Here is an 18103-nt window from a genome sequence, read left to right on the forward strand (position 1 = left end):
GACTTCCAGTTCCAATGGTTCAATCAGACTGCTTCCTCTATGACTTCACTGAGCCATACAAGAAATCAATCTATTCTATTCCCATCATAGAGCATGTTTGGTCTGAGGGTGTGAAGGTCATGCAGTCTCCAGCAACCGTTGTTCCGGTACTACCGCGGTTGGAGAAAAAGTACAAGGCCCCTGATGGTAGTCCCGCGTGCCTGGTTGGCCAACCGAGGCCAGACTCTGTGATCTCGCAGGCGGCGCAAAGGAAGTCAAAGAATCCTTCGGCACCCTTTGGCTTCTCCACCTGATAAGGAGGGTAGACGCCTTGACAATGTGGTCAAAAGATTCTCCTCAATGTCAAGTCTCCTGGTTCGTGCCTCCAATGCACTCGCAATTTTGGGACGATATGATCGCCAAATGTGGTGCGATATGTCTCCGTTTGTGGATCAGTTACCAGAGAGTGCTAAAGCGGATGCAAGGAAGATTTTAGAGGAAGGGAAGCGCTCTTCCTCTGAAATAATTGACTGCGCCATGGACATAGCCACAACTGCTTTTCGTGGCTTGGCAGTACTAAGACAGGGCTGGCTTCGGGCTACCTGGTTTCGCCCTGAGGTGCAAAATAAGATTTTAGATTTGCCCTTTGATGGTCATATGCTTTTTGGAAAACACATAGATGATGCCTTACAAGATATCAAGAAGGACACTGAAACAGCCAAGTCCTTAGGCACTTTACAATACCGTAAGGTACCATTCCGAGGGGCAAAAGGCAAGAGTTTTTCCAGCTATAGAGGAGGATACCAACAACGCTACTCCTCATATTCCTAATCATCACAAGCCTACAAGCAACAATATTCTCAGAGGCAAGGCCAATCTGCAACTTTCTCTCGCCAACCAACAAGAGGTCGACAGGGTCGCCAGGGAAGAGATTCATCTAAACGGCAATAGCGGCCTCTTGGCTCTTTCTACTGTTTCTCCCCCTCTGATAACATCAGTGGGGGGCAGGATTTCACATTGTCTATGCAGCTGGATGTTCATTACATCAGACCGGTGGGTCTTGGATATCATTCTATTCGGCCACACGTTGGAATTTCAACAGCTTCCTCCTTCCAGAGCTCCTTGCGCCACCGAGTCAAAACATCTGCGACTTCTACGTCTCGAAGCCCACCAACTAGTCATCAAGGGGACAGTAGAACCGGTACCTCGCTCTCAAAGAGGAGAAGGTTTTTATTCCAGGTTTTTCCTGGTTTGCAAGACGGAGGAAAAGTGGCGTCCAATATTAGACCTAAGGGAGCTCAACACCTATCTCATAAAGTTGTCATTCAGAATGGTTTCTCTTCAAGACATTTTACGTCTTCTCAATCCAGGGGACTACATGGCAACTCTGTATTTCCATGTGCCAATCCATCCAGCTCACAGACGATATCTACGCTTCACAGTTGCTAAGAGCCGCTTTCAATTCAAGGTGCTTCCGTTTGGCCTCAGGTCCGCACCACGGATATTTACAAAGGTATTGGCCTCAGTGGCGGCGTTTCTCAGAAGGCAATCTCTGGAGTTTTTTCCCTACCTAGACGATTGGTTGATAAAGGCTCCATCCTTTCAAGCGGCTTCCAAGGCGGTCAACAGCTGCATTCAACTTTTCAACCAACTAGGTCTTCAATTCAACAAATCCAAATCGGTCCTTCAACCATCCAGGTCGGCCAGATTTCTAGGGTACATTCTGGATACAAATCGCTGCAAAGCTTTCCCTTCGGAAGAAAGACAAAAAAGACTCATTCTCTCAGCTCGTCTCTTACAAAGGAGGAAATCCCTTTCGGTCCGTCTGTACAAATCGCTACTAGGATCGATCTCATCTTTATACCATTAATTCCGCACAGCAGGCTACGAATGCGTCCACTGCAAGAACATCTAGACAGGCAGTGGTGCCGAGCAGAAGGCTCATTCGACGACAAAATAACCGTAACACTAGAAATGAAAAGCGCAAGCAACTGGTGGACGATAAAGGAGAATATTTCAAAGGGTCTCACTTTCAGGATCTCCCCAGCTCCCATGGTTCTCACCACAGATGCCTCACTAGAAGACTGGGGAGCAGTTTTGCAGGATTTACAGGTGAGCGGTCATTGGACGCCCGAGCAGCGCAAGTCCCACATAAATCTGCTGGAACTCAAGGCCATTCATTTAGCTTTACAAGCTTTCCTTCCAAGAATACAGAAGGGGTCGGTGCTGGTTCGTACGGACAATATGACGGCCATGCAATATATAAACAAACAGGGCGGGACAAGATCCCGGGTTCTTTCAAGGGAAGCCCAAGAAATATGGAACTGGGCAATCCTCCACAGGATTTCTCTCACAGCGGAACATCTCCCAGGTACACTCAATTCAACAGCGGATGCACTGAGTCATCTGAAAAATCAATCAGTCACGAGTGGCAACTGGATCAGGGCACTCTCGAGAACATCCTCTCAGATTGGGGCACTCCAACCATAGACCTGTTTGCGACCCCAGAAAACAAGAAATGCCGTTTCTAACCAAGCAGGGATCACCATCGAGGCTCACTGGTGAATGCTCTTTCGATAGCCTTGTCCGGCGCATTTGTTTACGCCTTTCCTCCGCTATATCCCTACTTCCGAGGCTGATCAGGAAACTCAAGGCAGAACCTTGAAGGATAATTTTGATCGCACCAGTGTGGCCCCGACAATTCTGGTTCAAGGAACTTCTCCTACTCTCTCAAGATCAGCCAATTCACCTATGGCCCATTCCGTCTCTATTGACAATGCCTCAGGGTCAGGTGCTGCATCCAAGTCCGAGCTCACTCCAATTGACAGCGTGATTCCTGAGCACAGAGAATTCCAGAATTTGAACCTCACTAGGGAGTGTAAAGAAATACTATCTCAAGCCTGTGCACCAAGTACAAATAAGACTTGCCATGCAAAATGGAAATGTTTCTGCTTATGGTGCCAACGGCAGAATCTCCATCCGTACACTTCAGCTCCTCACCAGATTTTGCCTTACATTCTTTCTCTGGCTAAGTCAGGTCTGGCGCATTCCTCCAGCAAAGTACACCTGGCTGCTATCTCTAGATTTAGGCGGACATCCTCAGGTCCTTCTCTTGGGTCTGCAAGAATTATCAAACAATTCCTGAAGGGCCTCTTTAGGGTTTTTACTCCAGTCCGGCCTCCGCCTCCAGTCAGGCAGCTTAATTTAGTTCTGACTCATCTCAAGAAAGCCCCATTTGAGCCAATTCACAGAGCGGATCTTACATTTTTTTCATGGAAGCTGGCTCTTCTTTTAGCCTTAACATCGGCTAGGAGGATAGGTGAGCTCCAGGCACTCACTATTGTGGAACCTTTTCTGCTGTTCAAGAAGGACATTCTCATCCTTAGAACAAATCCAAAATTCATTCCAAAGGTCCCATCCAATTTCCATTTGAATGCGCCTGTGGTTCTAAAATCTTTTTTTCCCTCGACCAACTTCTCCAGCAGAAAGGTCGCTGCATTCCTTGGATGTCCAAAGATGTTCGAAATTCTATCTGGAACGGACAAAAAGCTTCAGGAAATCTTCTCTGCTCTTTGTTTCTTATAGTGCTCCGCTGAAGGGATTTCCTCTTTCAAAGCAAAGCATTTCTCGCTGGATCTCTAATGCAATTCACTTTTGTCACCAAGAAGCGGGCAAACCGCTGGAAAGACGTGTTCGGGCTCATTCGACGAGATCATACTCATCATCTGTGGCTCTATTTGCTGGAGTCCCTATCAAAGACATTTGTAGAGCAGCTACGTGGAGCAGTACCCACACTTTCACGAAGCATTACTGCTTGGACTCTTCCATGAGAAGCGAAGCTGCTGTTGGACAGGCAGTCCTGAGAAATCTTTTTCAATGATAGGTGAGCTTTCCCTACAATCCCTCCTTCCTGTATTGCACATTTTGTAACAGATACTATATTCTTTTCTATGGTAACATGTTAAGTTTTGTTTCCTATGAGAATAAGTATAATAAAAATGTTATTGATACTCCTGTAACAAAATGTGCTTTTTATGGCTTACTGCTAGCTACTCTTATACAAAGCATGGGAATCTATGAAAGTTCCAATACTGTGGCAAGAAAACAAGTTACTTACCTGTAACTTTGGTTCCCCAGTATTGGTAACTTTCATAGAGTCCCATGCGCCCACCCTCCTCCCCTGGGAAAGCTCAGCCTTTTAACAGATGTAGTTACTGTTACACAACGGCTACGAAAATCTGAGGCTCTGAGGCTCTCTCAGGAGGGTTCTATGGGGTAAGGCTCTTCTCATTGGTTGTTGCATTTTTTTTGGTCTCTTTTGCAAAAAGAGGTGGATATCCTACGAAATGAGATGAGGCCTAGGCCTAGTTTCTCTTTTGTACCTACTGCTATGGTATTTTCTATTTACCGAGGCTCTCATTCCGACGATGGAGGAATGATACAAAGCATGGGAATCTATGAAAGTTACCAATACTGGGGAACCAAAGTTACAGGTAACTTTCACCCCAGGCTCTTTCTCGTCCTGAAAGGCAAAATAGAGCAATTGAAATCTGATACCCCTCCACAAGCACATGAAAAGGAAAAATTCTGGTTCATACTTTATCACAGGTCTTTGTAGTGATAGCACACTAATACCCTAAGTACAAGTTAGGCAGAATAGGGAGGGGTATTTACCACAGAAGGCAAATGCCAAGCTGCAAGTTCTCTTTACTCTGAGTTTTCAAGAGGAAAATGAGGCATAACATGCAGAAACTGCTTTGCCTTTTGAAAAAAAAGTTTTGTCCACCCAGTAAATGTCAGTAGGTTTGGCTTGCTGAAATCGATCAAGGGAAAGCTGCAGGGATATATGATAATTATCACACACCTCATAATTCTGATCACTCTTCAAATAAGTGTTTACACTGGGACTGAAATGTAGCCTTTAAACTGTAATGAGACTGGATAGTGGCACTGTATATTCCAGTTCTGACGACAACAATGAAATATCTTCCATTCACAGTGGGTGTCAGGCGTTTTCAAATCAGTGCCTGAGTTTTGGCCTCACATGATGACCACTCAAGGACTTCTCAAAAGTGATAGCAGTGGAGACTGCTTATTTGCATTTGCTTGTAACACTGGTGTGAATGACATCTGAAGAATGCCTCCAAGGAAAAAGTGTTGCTAGATAGCTGGAGTTCTTTCCTGAACCTCCCAGGTTGGAAACTTTCACCAAATAGACAGTAAGGTGTTAATAATGCGTATATTGATGATAAACAGTCACCTCATTGGTATTCTTGAGGATAACGCACGTGAATGCCCATAAAAGGTGTTTTCTGTTTTTAAGTTTCTGGTGGTGGCTACTATATCATAGTATGTTTACTTATTGATTCTGATAGCGTCTTGTTTTGACTGACTGTTTTATACATTTGCACTTTTAACGCGCTACATGACAAAGATAGGATAACAATACTGACGTAGCTGTCACTTTTACTTTGATGATGCATAATTATGAGGTGCTCTTCGATCTACAGAGAAGTTTTTTTTCATTTCCATTTATTTACTCTCTAATGGCATTCAGCTATTACCTTAGAAGACTGATGTTGAAAAGTGGTTTAAGCGGCCTTCTACCTAAGAATTAGGACAACAGTGGGCAAGACCATCCCTCTTGATCCCAAATACGTCCTACTGGGTGTACTGAGAGATGTAGATGATCCCGCGGCATAACTCATTTTCCATAATCTGGGACTGGTGGTGGCTAAGCGTGATGGGGCACTTCATTTGTAAATATTGCATTATGGAACCAGGTTTATTTTGCAGTATCAAGCCTATTTCCAAAATTCCAATTTGATTTTGTGTCACAGTTTCAAAACATTGCCAGATAATGCTGAAATGTGGGTTGGTGTACAGGAATGTATTTAAATGTGTTAAGTGTCAATATGTGAGAGTAACCTGTCTCAGTAAACTCAGATCTGGCTGTCCTATGGTATGTCCTGACTAAATGACTGTTTAACATTTTCTGTACCCAGGCGGCTCTGAGTGTCACAGAGATGGCTCTGGCTCTGAACAGGTATATCTGCTCAGCGGTGTTGCCGGTGCTGACACGGTGCGCTCCCCTGTTCTCCGGCACCGAACACTATGCATCCCTGGTTGACTCAACGCTTCACACCATCTACAGGCTGTCCAAGGGCCGCTCCCTCACTAAGGCGCAGAGGGACACCATTGAGGAGTGCCTGCTCGCTATTTGCCAGTAAGTATGACACTGCCCCAGGCTCTCTTCATGGGTACTGGAGGACAGATGTTATGGCCTTCTGTGTGCTCAAATGCTCCTTTGGAAAATCTTACTTCAGTGCTTTCAAGCATATCTGTAAAAGGGAGTTTTACAGTAAGTTGTGTTTATTCATTGTTGAGGTGTGTTGTGTTCTTGTTCTATTAAATTATTAATGTGGTTCCAGGTTCCTTGCAGCTCAGGTGCTGCTGATGCTGGAACCACACTGTCATTCAAGCATTCACTTTCCTTCCTAAACAGACCTTAATGCCGATCTTCTGCATAAGTGCCATATGAATGACAATTCCAGATGTTTCTTTTAGTAAGAACCAATTATCTACCTTTGTGGCAAACATATACTTTAAAGTGTTTCTCTTCATTTGGTACTATAAAAAATGTAATTGAATGCACCACGAGGATGACATACGCCAACAATATAACACAATAAAACAAATCTTTATTAACATTTTATAGGTATGAATGAGACTTTCCACAATAATTAAATATATCTTCTGGTTAAGACATTATCTTTGCAGTTCATTCCAAAGCCCACCGAAACCCTAAATAGAACCACGCAACACTGGCAGCTAACCCTATCACATGGCCCCAGTGACAGAAGCAACACATTAGAACTTGCTTTTATTGCAATGCTTTTCTGGTTTGTCAAAGGTGAACTAGAGATTTGTAGAGGTAGTTAAGGGACAATCCTTGTATTGCCTTCTAGATAACCCACTGTTACTTCCCCCTGTAGCAACAAATGGTCAAACTTAGGTCTGTTTGCAGGCTTGAGATTTGTTCTTATTTCCACAAATTGTTTTACATAGCGTGCAGTATCACAATCAGCGACTGCACACGTCAAGAGTGGACTGATTGACAATACAAATAAAAAAAGCTTTGACAAATGCATTCCTTGAATTCTAACTATAGCTATCCCATGTTTAATTTCCATTAGGGGGAGTGTCATTGACAAATTATGCAGGTGAAAATGATCCATCTTAAAATCAGGGGAAAGCTGGGGGGGTGGGGGGCGGCGGTCAAAGATAGCTCTACTTCAAAGTTCACCCATGAATTCTGCACCCTCTGTAAAGGCTATGGGGAAATCATACGTCCTGAGGCCAATCAATTGAAGACATTGCAGATAATGTAGAGCAGAATTCCAAGACCCCAGTATTGCTGCCATGAGGCATTGGTAGTTCTAAGACTTCTAAATCTTTAAAGAAACCCGGCTAGTAGAGACAACATTTCTGTCCACAGATCCACCAGGATCCAAGTATCATCAGTGTAGATTTAGCCCTGCAGACCGTGGACCACAATGCTCCCCACTACAGGGATATTTAGCTGTTAAGTAGAACCTGTGATAGTGATGAGCTTTGGGGTGCTCCACATCATAAGAAATCCGGGGTGTCTCCGGTAAAGAACCCTCATGCACGTGTTTGTAAAGTCGTGGTAGCGGTATATGTTGGTTCTCCGCTCTTCATACACGTGTGTGCATAATCATTGGGTTAGTTTTGTTGTGCAACCTCCACCAGGATTGGCCATTTTTAACTACTAACTACTGGTGCGTTAGAATTCCTAATATATTCACAGAACGCACGTTTATCAACATTCCCTTTTGGGCTATCCGAATCCAGACCCAATAAAGCACAATATCTGGCTGTCCGGGTATTTTAGACAAGCACTACCCACATCACCAGATCACTACTGTTTTTAACCATGGGTAAGAATATCCTGGTGGAGGTTGCATAACAAAACTAACCAAATGATTATGCACACACGTGTATGAAGAGCGGACAACCAACATATACCGCTACCACGACTTTACAAACACGTGCATGAGGGTTCTTTACCGGAGACAACACTGATTTCTTCTGCATACCCTGGTTATGCAGGACAAGTGATCCCTTCCCCCATGATTAGTTGAGCTTAAGAAAAGGAAACTGAAGGGATCAGAATTTCCTCCTCCCCATTTGATTGATAGCTCCACATCACAAGCCATGAGATTTTGCGACAAATTGATTTCAAAGAACTTGTTGGAGTGATCAAAATGATACTATCCATTTTAGTACCCCACCACTCATACCCAGGACATGTTTCATATGAGTGAGAAGAGGCTTGTGGTCATCGTTGTCAGAAGTTAGCAATGCCATATTGTGGCCCTTATGTCAAACTTCTGTTAATTGTTTCCTAGATGTCTTTAACAGTTGTCTTATGACCTCTGAGAATCCAGAAGCCTGAGGCATAATTTGAAAATATAGAATAATTTTCTAAGTATTTCTTCATACAGGTAGTAATAACACAGTCTATTACCTTAGAGTGTGGATCAGTCCACATTTAGAAGGAATGCTAGCAGTAAGAAGATCGAGGGCGGCCTTTTTCAGTACACTTAGTTTTGCCTCATCTGGGCAGATACCACTCTTATATCCTTAATGAAAGCTAACCAGAGTAGGCGAAGCTTTAGAGGAAGATGGTGGATGTTGTAGGATGCTCAGCTTGCAGGTGAACATCATTGAGTGTAAATCATCCTGACCTTTCCTTGGTTGCAGTCATCCTATGAGGTGTTTCATGACCTGCAAGGTGTGTTGGTGGGATGGGAGGTACCTGGGAGGTCTGCATCTGGTGAAAGATGTCAAACATGCACTTGTACCTCTCAAGCTTAGTCAACGCCATGTCCTAGAAAAGAGGCATAGTCGAGCCTTATGAATTGCCATTTCCAAGATGGGGGCCAGTCCACAGATAGCTGCATTAGGTTCCCAATCAAAGATGAAGTTGAATCTTTTCGCATGATTTCAGTGCCTGTTTGAATCATATATAAAGGAGGTATTAATGAGTGAGTAATGCATCGCAGCACATTTGTTACCGTATTTTTATCACACATCATCCAGTGGTCACAATTTTTGGCCCTGGATTTTGCTTCTTGCAGCCTCGATTCCTGTCAATTGTTGAGTATCTTTGCTAGGCTCTTTCCTCTTCCCTGAAGTCAGTGTGAACTTAGTCCCTTGCTTACAAACCTCTGCATAGTCTTCATCTTCAGTTAAAGGCTATAAGATTGCCTAAGAGGCTGTTTGCTCTTTATGACCTTTTCTTCCTAGCTTGGATCTTCCAAGGGCACCCCTATCGCTTTTCACATGTACTGTTAAGCGCAGGGTGGCACTGTGGCTTCTGGAAGGCGCCACCCTGTCTTTGAGCAATCAAGAAGGAAACTTAACAGACCATCACAGTGTCCAGGCTTTGACACCCTCTCTGAAGAGAGGCAGTCAGTGTAAATGTAAATGTAAATGTATAGGCATTTATATAGCGCACTACTTACCCGTAGGGTCCCAAGGCGCTTCGACCGCTGCGAAACCCTTCCTGGCTTCCCTGAGAGATGGTCCCTTAATGGGTATCTCCAGGGTGAGACCAGGCATCCCCGGCGGTCTGGTGGGGCCGTTAGTGAAGATGAGGCAAGCTAATGCCCAGAGTTGCCGAGTGTGATCGCTGATCAGAGTGGGCACCGAGGCGAGAGAATTATCGAGTCCGCTGACCCTGGTCCAGAAACCTGCCGCGCCGGGAATCGAACCCTGGTCCCGGGCCGTCCTCTGCTCTCGGGTCTGCCGCCTCTAACCAGTGAGCCACACTGTGTAAGAGATATACCCTTCACTAACCGACTGATATTTACCTTGCTCTGTGATATAGGTAGAAAGTCTAATTTTGATCCTAATGGGCATAAACTAGGAACCACAATTATCACATCAGATGGGGAAAATAGAAGAAACAAGGAAAATCCCTCATCTGGAATATTTGGCCAGTCTGCTACATAATTTTTTAAACTGTGTGTCTCGAAATCAATTTGCCACTTAATGTACGGATATTCCAGATGGATTGATGGTTCACTGAGTTGCTTGTTGGATGAGCTGAAGATAAGCCTAGCAGTAAGATGAAGATAGCCGAACAATATTGTATATAACGTTTGACTATAATCAGTCTGCGTCTGGATACCTCACGAGTGACAAGCAGCACTCTACCAATCGACCTGACATGACATTACCTTACCTTATATTACAGTGTAAAAGTGGCTTGTGACAGCAAAAGTTTGTCCCAGCTTAATGTGGGCTGATATAGAGATATTAAGACTCTAATACAGCGCTGTCGACAGCAAACGTTCGTGCTGGGTGTCTGCTTACTGCAATGTAAGTAAAAGGGCAAAAGCTGGTAAGGTTACAAATACTGTTTAGACAGATAAAATGCCAGCTTCTCTATTACCATAGTCCATAACCAATGACTACTGTAGAGTTAGGTATTTCGTTACCAAACTATGGCCCCCTAAAATAAAGGGCTTAGGATAGTAGTAACCTGGACCCAATAATATGCTGTAGGCCCTGGGTGGACTCTGCCTAGTTCACCTTAAATATGCGCAGAAAAGGTGAAATTGCCATGCCTAATGTTTTAAAGCAGAATTGTTGTATTTTTTTTCTCGAGGAACTTCTAAAATTATGACTCATACACACTTGCTGTAGTTATATAATCTATAAAGATTGATGGGAAGAGTGATTGAATTGTTTAAATGTATTAGATGTACTTGTTAGAGTAATTATTGGTGTAGCAACCTTATGTTGTCCAAAGAGAGATTGTGTAATCAGGTTTGTGAACAATATCAAGTCATATCCTTATTTGCTACAACAACCGATATGTGTTTCGCCCTCTATGGTGCAGCAGTGTCTGGGGCTTTTTCAAAGGTTAAATTAGCCCTGTAGGAAGTAGAAGTAGCACTTAAGTCATCCTATAGTGTGCAGTCTCACGATGGATAGAGGATAACCCCTGAGATCTGGTCCTTGTGCAGCTATATTGTTCAATAAACCAGGTCACACCAGGTAACTCTGGAATGATCTTTATTTGGACAGCGTACATTTGCTCCACCAATAACTACAATAACTGTGCCAATAATAACTAAACAATGTCTAATAACATGGCAATGTATATACTGTGATCATTGTGGTATCTTTGGGCTTTGCATTTCGACAGTGACATGCTCTGCTGTGATCCTTTTTGGTCCTCAGTAACCTGATAGTCAATGGCCACGTTTTTATAAAGCCGCTAATACTGGTTGTTGGCTAGGTGGTAATATTGAATTTAGGGCAGAGATCTTCCATCTGATCAACAGGATCCCACATGAGTCTGATGTTTGGGGACAGAGGAAGTCCACCTCTGCCCATCATTTTTGCATAGTGCCTTGCAGACTACATATGGCTCTTTTTGCTCCCTTGCAGGCACCTGAAACCAGCTATGCTGCAACAGCTGCTACGACGCCTTGTCTTCGATGTGCCTCTACTCACTGAGTACTGCAAGATGCCCCTTAAGGTAAAACAGATGCTCATAACGGGTCATTGGGGAGTAGAACAAGTGAAGTCACTTTATTTGATCATCGGTAGAATGAATGTGAGATTAAGGGAACTATGGAAGAAATAACTGCATCTGGTTCTAAAGCTCCATATGTGATCATTTGCTTTGTGATGCTGGTGCCGAAGATATATATATAAGAATAACATGTTATGTGGAAAAACAAATTGATTTCCTAAGACATAAAGGAATCATTGTACCATTATTCCTTTTCTTGGGTCTCCATCAGCAGATCTTCATTAATTTTTATAACCACTAAATATCTGTGTTGGATCCCAGAACACGTTTTCAAAAAACATAAAAATGAAACAACCCTCTCTCATTATAAAAATAACAGTGTCCATTTAAATGTCATCATTTGTTTTAAATGTTTGCCTTTTGGCTCCTCAGTTGCAACATTCAGCAGAGTGGCAGGCATTTTGTTCTGCTCTGCGAGTAGGAAGCAATATAGAAGCCTCTTTTTATTTTTGCCCTTTTTGTAAGAGAAAAAAATGAAAGACAATTGTTGTCAAAAGCCTATAGCCTTCCATGTATGAAGCAATGCACTATCACTGTAAGGCAATGAAACACCTACTCAGCAGTAGAACTGAGCACAGAGTCAGCCGCTGCTGCAGTTCATTCCTCGGCTCTGCTAATAGGATCCCTGAACACAGGGCTTTTTACTTCACACAACGTGATATATGTGCGCTTCCTTTTAAGATATTTTCTTACAGATATGGTGGCATAATGAGTCAGTTTTTCGCAGATTCTTTTTTTTCTCTCAACCTCTGAAGGTCTCCTTTTGTCAGAAAATCAGCCATAATGTAGGTCTGTGGTGAAGATATTATTTTTTTACTTTAACTTAGCTTTGTGATATGTTTTTGTCTGAAAAGAATCTTTGTTCTGTGAGCCTGGATGTAGGGAGATAAAAATATTGAGAGCCATTTCTGAACTTGAGTGTTCCGGGTCCTTTCATATGTAAAGGGGCACCCTCCCCAGCCTGGAATAGAGCAGTGGACCTTACGGACCAGAGTGGAAACTTGCGTTTTATGCTTCCCATCCCCAACAGCCGCAGAGGTTCGTTCAGAAGGGGTTCCAACCTTTTTGCTTGGCCTAGAATGGCTCTATGATGTAATAGGCTCATTACTGCAAGAAGAGAACCTCTTGGTGTTAATATTCTCCATATTGATTAATCCTCTCTCAGTTCAATCAATCAATCTGGCTTTGTCTAGCGCTGCAAATCAACAGTGAGGGTATCCAAGCGCCGAGCTCCTGAGTTCAATTAATTCCAACTTCTAGACATTCTAGAAGACTGCAAATAAATAGTATCTGAAACTCGAGCGGTGTCCACCAATAAAACAAACACAGCAACATTAAAATGTTTTTGTATAGGGTGTACTGAGCATGATTTCCTCCCGATATCTTCATTTCTTCAACAGATTACCACACCTTCTGCACTTAGCAAGGCCAGGACTGAACCCAGCTTCACTTAGTGTTCATCTGGAAGCAATTTCATGTTTTGAAAGAATATAGAACTAATTATATGTCTGGTTTAACAGGCTTGTCAAAGAGTTTCTTAAGGGTCTTTTTACAGTCTTTCCACCAACAAGACATTCTCCACCCTCATGGCAGTGAAATGTGGTGTTATTTCAACTGATGAAGGTTCCTTTCCTTTCAAGCCCATATATAGGGTAGAACTAAAGTATCTCTCTTGGAAGGTAGCCATTCTTTCATACCTAAGATCAACTAGAAGTCAGTGAAATTCAAACCCTTTCAATCAAGGAACCATTCCATCAGTTCAGTGATCAGAGAGTCATCTGAAGTACAAATCCATATTTTATATCTAAAGTGCCGTCTGACTTCCACCGAAACAAACCAGTGATTTTAAAAACATATTTTCAAAACTCAGACAGAAAGAGCACTTCATACTTTGGATGTTAAGGGATGTTTGATGTTTTACATTGACTGATGCATTTGAATCTATGAGATACCAATACTGGAAAATATTGATTACAGGTAAGTAACTTTTTTCCTATTCCAATCATCAATGCTCATTTAATTTACCTCATAAGGATGTAAAGTAGAGTCAGCCCTGTTGCGATGTGTACCTCTGATCCTTAGATCATACCAGGATATTTACTGTGAGCAGTTTTTGGTCTGGGATATCTGAGCTACGCTGTTGCAGGCGTGAATGAGGATTTTTCGTGATGGGAAAGGGAACGATGAGGGACTCAGTAAATATACTCCTTGAAACTTATCTCCAGTGCTTTTTTGTGCTGTATTATTAATAATAGACACAGCAAACGGTTGCTGCCTACCTTCACTGTGATTGTACACTTCTCTTTCCTGAACTCTTAGCTCCTGACGAACCACTACGAGCAATGCTGGAAGTACTACTGCCTGCCCTCCGGCTCTGCGAGCAGTGGCATGGCCTCTGAGGAGGAGCTGCATCTGACCGAGAAACTCTTCTGGGGTATTTTTGATTCCCTCTCCCATAAGGTATTACATTTCCTCCTTACGACTGCAAAGCAGCATGACCGCTTTTCCCTCCTCCCCGCTGATGAGGTCACATGTGTCCTGCAGCCCAGCCCAGCCCATGGGTGGCCTTCAAGGTTATGATGCATGAGCTGTCAATCATGATCTTTATCATCTGTAGTGTGTCTCACTGATGCTTCAGCGAGTTGAATATACTAAGAGTACAGAAGCTTCTACATTGTTACACCCCCTTCTGATGCAGCAAACTAACGCTCTTCTGGTATGAATTGTGCTATAAAAGTATTAATATAGGCAGCCGAGGATGGAACGACATTTTTGCATAGTTTGTGGCAAAACGTTTCTCTCTTGGCCTATAACGTGCTCATTTCCCACCTTGAACTTACTTAAAAATAAACACTGGTGCCTTGGTGTAGGTCGCTCACAGCTCTTCATGGTCTCATTCTGGGTTCAGGTTATCTCATCAACGATGAATGAGCTAGACACAACAGTGAGTCTAATGCAAAGTGCCAGTTGTTTGCAGGCAGGCCTGAGCTCCATGCAGCCCCACTGGTCTTGCAGTTGAGCCCCAAACTCAACAGAAGTGTTAGTAGTATTGAGAACAAAATGCATTCATATGTTACTCTTGGACCTGCTGCTTGTCGAAGGGCACTGTTAGCCAAATAAAACATTATGAGTTAGCTGGTAAATCGGTGCTACCCTGACCTTCCTAAAAGTGCATCTCCAAGCCTGACCTGTGAATAATATTTAACTTTTGCTTTCACTCTGCTGTTTATCTCTGTACCACTAGCAGGACATTGTAATGGCAGATTTCCAAATGAGCATTTCTCAATGATTATCAAGACATGCACCTATTATTGTTTGTCGACATTCGAATGCACACATGCAAGGCAGCTCAGAAGTGCATATATTAACATTTCACTGTTGAGTTAGGAGAACATATTGCCTTCTTCAGGGTCTGTCAAGGAACAGAGAGCATACTATTTTAGATGTCGTACCAGCGGGATACTTTTTTAAACGAGTGCAAGTACTGTCCGAGGGTACCTCTACCTTTTACCGAATGACTATTCTCGCATTACAGTTATTTTATTCTTGAGGCTAGTACATTGTCACAAATCTTATGCCTTTTGGGTTCTGTTATATAACACTTATTCTGGAAGTTTTATCCGAAGAAAAATATTATTAGAGCTCATAATATTGCTTTTCCAATCCAATGAAAGGTCAGTAAAAGTAAATGAATTCACAGTTTGTATTTTTTTCCTTTACTTACTTGTTCAAGAGAGGTTAATGAAGACAAAACTGCAATTTCATTCTTGTAAAACTGAGATTACAATCTTTCAAACTATCCTTTAACCAGAAAATGATACTGTGCAAATAGAGATGGTGGATTTGAGATGTTCATGTGCCATATCTATAATTAACCCCAGCAGGCTCCATCATTCTAACATTGCTCCACTGACCCCAGTAATGACCCTTCCTTCCTGCATGAACTTCTCAAGCTCACCCTTTGCCTACAGATCAAAGCCAATAAACTTCATATGGGAGATTTTAATTTGTGGGTAGACGCTATGGAAAGCCTGCAACTGACATCCTCATTAATATGCAGAAACGCATTGCTAGGGTACGCAAAATATCATGTTCTCTTCCAGGGGATCCTCATTAATGATTATGAACACTGAATAGTCCCGCCCTCGTGGGGATCCCGGGAACACTTTAAAAAAGTATACCTATATGTATAACAAGAAATTGTACCATAGTACTTTATATACCAGTTTGAAGCGTAAAGAAGGCTGGAAATCGCCATATTTGATTGAATTTTCATTTTAAAAATAAACCATTGCATGGAAATGCATCACTATGAAACTGTGAAAAAGATGACGCTAGAAAATCTTTCACTTGTCTTTCTTTTTTTAAGGAAAAAGAAAGGGAATATGAGACATTGTTAGCCTATAGGCTACAATGGAAAGAATGGAATAAAAAACTGGTGCTTTGCCTTTAGGAACCTCACAGTACCTCCTGTGTCCAATCATGCCCGATAGGGTGACTGGACAGCTCATTTTTTGGTCAAGCCTAGGCAGCGCATGCGCTGTCTTTTCGAGACATGTTGTATTCACTCTGTGGGCTAACAACCCGCCCACTGCTTTCTATTTGTTCATTTCAGTGTCCTTACTTCTAAGTGGTTAGTTTTCATATTTGTCCCTTCTATTTCATGGTTTGGTCCCACATATGGAGAAGGTTCCCCCCATTTGTTGCATCACTCGTGTCCCATTATTGTTACTGTCTCAGGGCCTTTTTTCCGTCCTGTGTTTTCCTTGATCAGCCGGGCACACCTGGCTTTATCTTTAAGCATGGTGGGTGCAACCTCTTATTTCAGCCCTACTGGGTGAGTCAGCGTTGCATAAAGAAAGCGAGTGCCCTGTCATGGCCCTCAGCATTTTTTTTAGCACAGCGCCTGATTCACATACTTTGTGCCAGTTGTTGCTGTCATTCTTACGGCTTCATGTTTCATCCCTGCTGAGTGAGAGTGGGGTAAGCCAGTGTTCCATAGAGATGGCAAGGGCCCTGTTATGCCCTGGCCCTTTACGATCTTGGCCCGAATGCCTCAACACGCGCCTATCCTTCTACACCCCCACCCGCCAGCTGCGTTCATCCAACCAAGCCCTCGCCGCTGTTCCGCACATCCACAAAACCACCATGGGGGGAAGATCCTTCTCCTACTTAGCGGCAAAAACCTGGAATTCACTTCCCATCCACCTCCGCCTTATTCAAAACCACCTAGCCTTCAGAAAACAACTCAAAACATGGATATTCGATAAATAATTCTCCCCCTTCCTCAAGCGCCTTGAGACCCTCTGGGTATGTAGTGCTCTATATAAATGTTGACTTGACTTGACTTGACTTGGTTGAACACATAATATTGGAAGCAGACCGCTCAGGGTCCTATACCGTGCTGTTGTTGCTCTCCCTCCTGCCCATTCACATTGGTGAGTGTCATTCAACGGCAACCTACTGGTAAAAATTCTGCTGCCGGTCACCCTATGGTATAAATAACAAGATGGTCCTGGACATATTTCTTTTACCACATATTCATTATTAGACTCATTATAAATCTGAGTTATTTCATGGGATTAAATCCTGAGATCCTACAAGAGAAAAGAACATAAACAGCCAAATGCGTATACACAACAATTAGGTAATACCCAAAATCAAATTCAAATACAAAATTTGTAAGCAATATAATTTTGAAGTTTATTTCACATTCATTATGTACAAATGTTAAAAAGAAGAAAAAGAGAGGGGATACTGCCAGGTTCAAAAAAGAGTGCAGAAGTACGTGCTCAAGTGAAAGAGGGAGATGAATAAAAAGGACAATCCAATGCTTTAAACAAAAAACTAAGGTTCTATTCCCTTAATGTTGAGTCTACCCCGGGTATTTTTATACAATTTCCTCAGAATTTATTACAAGAGAGGGGACAGGGGTGTAGACTTCAAAAATGGGGGAGATCGTCGACGTTTCGACCCTTGCGTTGTGGAGGGAAAGTCAACACCTTAGCTATGGGTCTTCCTCAGGACGGACAGGGAGAGAGTGGGGGGACCTATGTTTGGTCAGACAGCGCCCCAATTATGAGGATAGCCACCAATTAATGATGTGCTTCACAGTCCAATAAATCGAACAATAATATGGTTCTCAGCCCTCAATAGCGAGATTCCAAAATCGGAAATGTATTCCAAATGCCTGTGGCAATGTCTATTTAAGGCGACCCACGGAGTGATAACCATTAGGGAATCAACGCCAGTTCATGATTGCATGGCATGGTCTCTGTTAATGCACCAATTCCAAGAGTCTGTTCAGGTATCCGTAAGCGTGTATGACGGTCAACCTATGGTCACTCTTTGACATTTACACAAAGCCATATATAATAATTATATGCTTCCTATTATTGATATATTTTGAAACAATTCTGCAGCTGACATTGTGCAACCTTCTTGTGACTCCTTTGAAAGATGGCCGCTTTGTGATCAATCATCAGTGGC

The 18103-nt window shown here is 42.8% G+C and overlaps 1 protein-coding gene across 5 annotated transcripts in view; it reads left to right on the plus strand.

Moving 5' to 3' along the window:
- The window catches only part of RYR3 (ryanodine receptor 3), a 1864151-nt gene that overhangs the window by 999395 nt on the left and 846653 nt on the right, over window positions 1-18103 (plus strand). For all 5 annotated transcript variants that reach the window (XM_086937034.1, XM_086937032.1, XM_086937031.1 and 2 more), the window contains 3 exons: window positions 5985-6205; window positions 11467-11557; window positions 13934-14074. In XM_086937034.1, coding sequence (XP_086793160.1) covers window positions 5985-6205; window positions 11467-11557; window positions 13934-14074 — 453 coding nt within the window. The remainder of the gene's footprint in view (window positions 1-5984; window positions 6206-11466; window positions 11558-13933; window positions 14075-18103) is intronic.

This window comes from Lissotriton vulgaris, chromosome 9, assembly GCF_964263255.1.
Source record: "Lissotriton vulgaris chromosome 9, aLisVul1.2, whole genome shotgun sequence".
Lineage (NCBI taxonomy): Eukaryota > Metazoa > Chordata > Amphibia > Caudata > Salamandridae > Lissotriton > Lissotriton vulgaris.